The sequence below is a fragment of the Condylura cristata genome, unplaced genomic scaffold (assembly GCF_000260355.1).
Source record: "Condylura cristata isolate star-nosed mole 26May11 unplaced genomic scaffold, ConCri1.0 scaffold00022, whole genome shotgun sequence".
Lineage (NCBI taxonomy): Eukaryota > Metazoa > Chordata > Mammalia > Eulipotyphla > Talpidae > Condylura > Condylura cristata.
In genome coordinates, this window is record NW_004567123.1 from 35,507,468 (window position 1) to 35,511,509 (window position 4,042).

The 4,042-nt window shown below is 71.7% G+C and overlaps 1 protein-coding gene across 1 annotated transcript in view; it reads left to right on the forward strand.

The window, feature by feature from the left end:
* RBM38 (RNA binding motif protein 38) overlaps nt 1-4,042 on the forward strand; it is a 53,417-nt gene that overhangs the window by 34,387 nt on the left and 14,988 nt on the right. Inside the window, exon 8 of the mRNA XM_012728138.1 lies at nt 1,802-2,231. Coding sequence (XP_012583592.1) covers nt 1,802-2,231 — 430 coding nt within the window. The remainder of the gene's footprint in view (nt 1-1,801; nt 2,232-4,042) is intronic.

Below are 4,042 nucleotides of genomic sequence, written 5' to 3' on the forward strand. Positions count from 1 at the left end.
CGGGCCCCAGGGCCCCCTCGGCCTGGCCCACCGCCCCGGGGCGCCCTCCTGCCGCAGGGCGCTGGCACCTTCTGTCCCTGCTGCCTGCCCCTGGCTGGCTGGGGGCTCCTTCCTGTGGGCCTCGCCCGCAGGCTGCTTCTCAGGGGGGCGGCCCTGCCCCCCAGGCTCTCCTGGGGGCGCCCTGGCCTGGCCCTCAGTCGAAATCAGCGCCCAGGAACTAGCTCATGGATTCCGGGTCAGGGGCCGCCGGGCTGTGACTGCCCTTGGGGAGTGGGCGGGGGGGCCCAGGCCAGGCCCCAGAACCTCTGCTTTGGAATCTCTGGGTGGCCTGGGCCGCTCCTGCAGAGGTGACCCAGAGGTGCGGGCCACCGCCTGCAGTGTCAGGGAGCCCCACCTCAGGGGGGGCCTGGGACACGCCTCGGCTGACTTTGCAAAACCGAGGCCCAGCGCTGTGGGTGGCTCTGGCTTGCACCTTCCTCGCCCACAGGCCCCAGCTCAGACACCAGCTCTGGGCAGCAGCCCTGCCCCGTCAAGGGTGCGGTCGTCTCCCCCCAGGGAGACTTGGGGGCCGGCAGAAGGGGAGGCGGCTCCCTGGGGCACTGCGTTGGGACCTTTGCTTGGGGCCACTCCGGGTGCACTTAGCCTTGGCCAATGCCCTGGCACACTGCCTGGGGATCCTGGCGGGGGAGGGCCGGGGGTTCTGAGCACAGCTGCTGAGGTCTGGGCACTCGCCTCGGGGCAGGTGATGAACTGCTGGGTGGCCAGGGTGAGACACGGCAACAGGCCACGGCTGGGCCACACGCCGTGGACACGAGTTTCCCGACACTTCCGGTGCCTGGTGCTGGGGGACCCAGCTCGCCGGAGGCGGGAGCACGGGCCCCCTGGATGCCAGGGGTGCACCTTGACCCCTGTGGGCCTCCCCAGAGCCCCTCTCTGTCCGGGCGTCTTGGCAGTACCCACCTCAGAGATGGTCCTGCTGGGACAGGGGCCCAGAGACGAGCTGGCGGGCAAGCGCACCCCGCCGCGGCCCAGGGCCCCTCCTGCGGCACCATCTCTGCCCCACCCCCACCCCCAGCCAAGGGCCCACTGTTGTCTGGACTGGGGCCTGGACACTGGGTTTCCTTCTGTTTCCTGCTCGTGACGCTGCCGGAGGGGGCGGGGAGACTTGGGGATAGTCAGGGCCAGCAGAGGGAGCCGAGCCTGGCCGGGCACACCCCACAGGTGAAGCTTCCCCACAGGCGCTGGCCGGCCTCAGGGCACGCAGGCGGCCCTGCGCTGGGCCACACCCCGTGGCCCCGTCAGGGCAGGAGTGGCTGCGGAGCCGAGCGCCCTGGAGGGGGCCTCACACTCGTCTCTGGGATCCGACGCGCACTTGCTGCGGTCCGGCCTGAGGCAGGGCGGGTGGGCGGGCGACGTGCACTTAACCACGGCGGGGCCGGGCATCTGCTGGCCCCCCTTGCGTGGATGAGGACAGCCAGGTGGGGGGCCCTTCAGCACCCGCCCACGGCTCTGGGGCTGGCACTGACGCGAGGCCACGGGCCTGACCTCCTGGTGCCCCCGGGGAGGAAGCCGCTGAACGGGGCACCCCAAGAGGTGGGGCGGCTGCCGGCCTGCCACAGAGGTCACAGGCAGTGCCGGGCTGAGCAGCAGGAAGCCCCAGAACTCTGGAAACCACACGCTTATCTGCTCCCCACAAAGCTGAAACGTGGCAGCCCTCACGAGCCACGAAGGGAGTGCTCCCCCGCTCGCTTCCCCAAGCAGTGCTCCAGCCGTGCTCCCCCTGGCCTGGCTCCCACTTCAGGCTCGGCCGAGGCCAGCGGGGAGGCCAGGCCCGCACGGCACGAGCGGAGTCAGCTGCGGCCCGACTCTCAGAGAAGCAATGAAGTCACTGTGTTCTGGGGGCTCCGTGAGGGTCAGCCCCGGGGTGGGGGCGGCCAGGCTCCCGGGCCTGCATTCCGGGCTGCGCGACCTGACCAGGCCCTGGCCGGCCCCGAGGCCCGGCAGCTCCGGCCGCCTCCCAGCGGCTCCTGTGTCACGGGGCGTGGCAGGGCTGGGCTGCCCCTGCAGCTGATGGTGCCAGCCGAGCGCCAGCCCTGGCGGGCCCCTGCCAAGCGCAGCGGTGACCTCAGAGCAGCAGCCCCGAGCTCGCGGGGCGGGCTCCGTGGCAGCCTCCCTGACCTCCCGGCCACCCCGTGGGGCCACGGCTCTCTCAGGCCTCATCTGCCAAAGAGGTGCGGGTGCCCTGCCGGGCACTGAGCGGGCCCAGCTCCGGCCTGCCCCGCCCCGGCCAGCCAGCACTCCCAGGCTCCGCTGGGGACGCCGCAGGCTCGCCCCTGCTGCGGGACAGACGGCCACGCGTGGCGGATCAGGCACTGCACTTGTGTCACCGCGGCCTGCGGCCCGAGGTGGCCTGTTGCCGGGCTGCCGCTCAGCGTCCAGCCCCCCGTGGGCCAGGCACGGGGGCTGCTCTCGTCTGGAGGCTCAGACGGGAAAGCCCACTCCGCCCTGGAGCCGGCGGGGCGAGCCCTGCCCGCTGGCTGTCCGCTCCCCAACAGCCACAGAGCCACGCCCAGGGTGGCCGCCCGGCCTCAGACCTGCTCCCGCTCCCAGCCTCAGCTGCGGAAGGCCCCGCTGCCTTGACCTCACCTGGTCAGGTCGGACCCACTCAGGGTCACCCCCAAGTCCACGCCTCTGTCGCTGGCTTTTGGGGTGCTGGTCCAGCACACTCCAGGGAGGGGGAAGGGCGCGTGCCCGCTCCAGGGGCGGGAGTGCCCTCCCGCAGGGGCAGGGCCTCCGTGCTTGGAGGGAGGCAGCGGGCCCCACACCACCTCGCCACAAGGCGGTGAGCAGCCTGGCTCTCGCCGGCTCAGGGCTTCTCCACGCTGGGCCCTGGGCGTGGCCGCGGCACCTGTGTGCCCTGCGGCCGGGTGCCGGCCCTGCCCAGGGGTCCCCAGACACTGACCCTGACTCAGCTGTCCCGGGGAAACCTTTTTTTTAAAGGTGTATTTATTTCGTATGCAAGGGCTGGGGTGCAGGCCAGAGGTGGGGTGTGTGCGAGGACATTCCCCAGGCAGACCGACTGGAGTCCACTGCTGAGGGGACTGCGGGGCGACGGGAGCGGTCTGCTGCGCCCTGGGGGTCCCTCCCTGGCCGGGGTCGAGCTCGTGCTGGGGGGCTGCCGAGCCGATAGCCTCAGGGCTCGACCCCTGCGCCACCAGGGAGGCCCCATCACAGAAGTTGTTGCGGGGATCAGGGGTCGATTTGGCCGTGTTCCCCAACCAGCTGCCGGGCCTGGAGGGCGGCATATGCTGATTGGCCAGGGCCTGGTCACGTGTCCACCACGCCTGGCGCGGGGACCCCCTACCCCAGCCACAAGGATCTCATCGGGCAGGGGCCCTGTAAGAAAATCCCAAGTGCAGCTTCCAGAAGATACGGGAAGGTGTATGGGACCGGGGGAGGGGGCGGGTGCCAAAAAAGGAAAATCTGGGGTGATGTAACACCTCCCCCCGACCCTGCTGGGGCCCTACAGTGACTGTGTGGCGGGGTGGGGTCAGTGAGCCCTTCTGGAGGTGCCTGGGAGGAGTAAGGGGGTACAGTATTCCTGTGGGAGAGGGGACTCCCCAAACTGGAAGACCCGGCCTCTCGGGGCGGGGGACACAGAGCCATCTCCCTGGGCACCTGCAGTCTCTGGGCTCCCGGCCGGGGCCACGTCCGGCCCCCCCCGGGCCGGGGCGCTTGGCGACAGAGAGGCCCGCACAGAGCACCCCGGCAGCCGCAGGGCCCGGCACCCGCCTGCAGCGTGCGGGACCCAGGGCCAAATGAGGACGCAGGTCAAAGCTACCAAGACCTGGGGGCGGGCGTCGAGCCCCGACAGCCGCGCGTGGCCTCCTCCCGTGGCCCTGTGGCCCGGCTCGCCCCTGCGCTGGGGTGCAGTGGAGGAGCACAGCCTGTGCGGGGGGGAGGTGGGCTGGGGCCGGGACGAGGAGCCTGGGTGCCGGCCTGCCGCTGCCTTGGGTCAGCTGGGGCCTTGTGCACCCCCGGC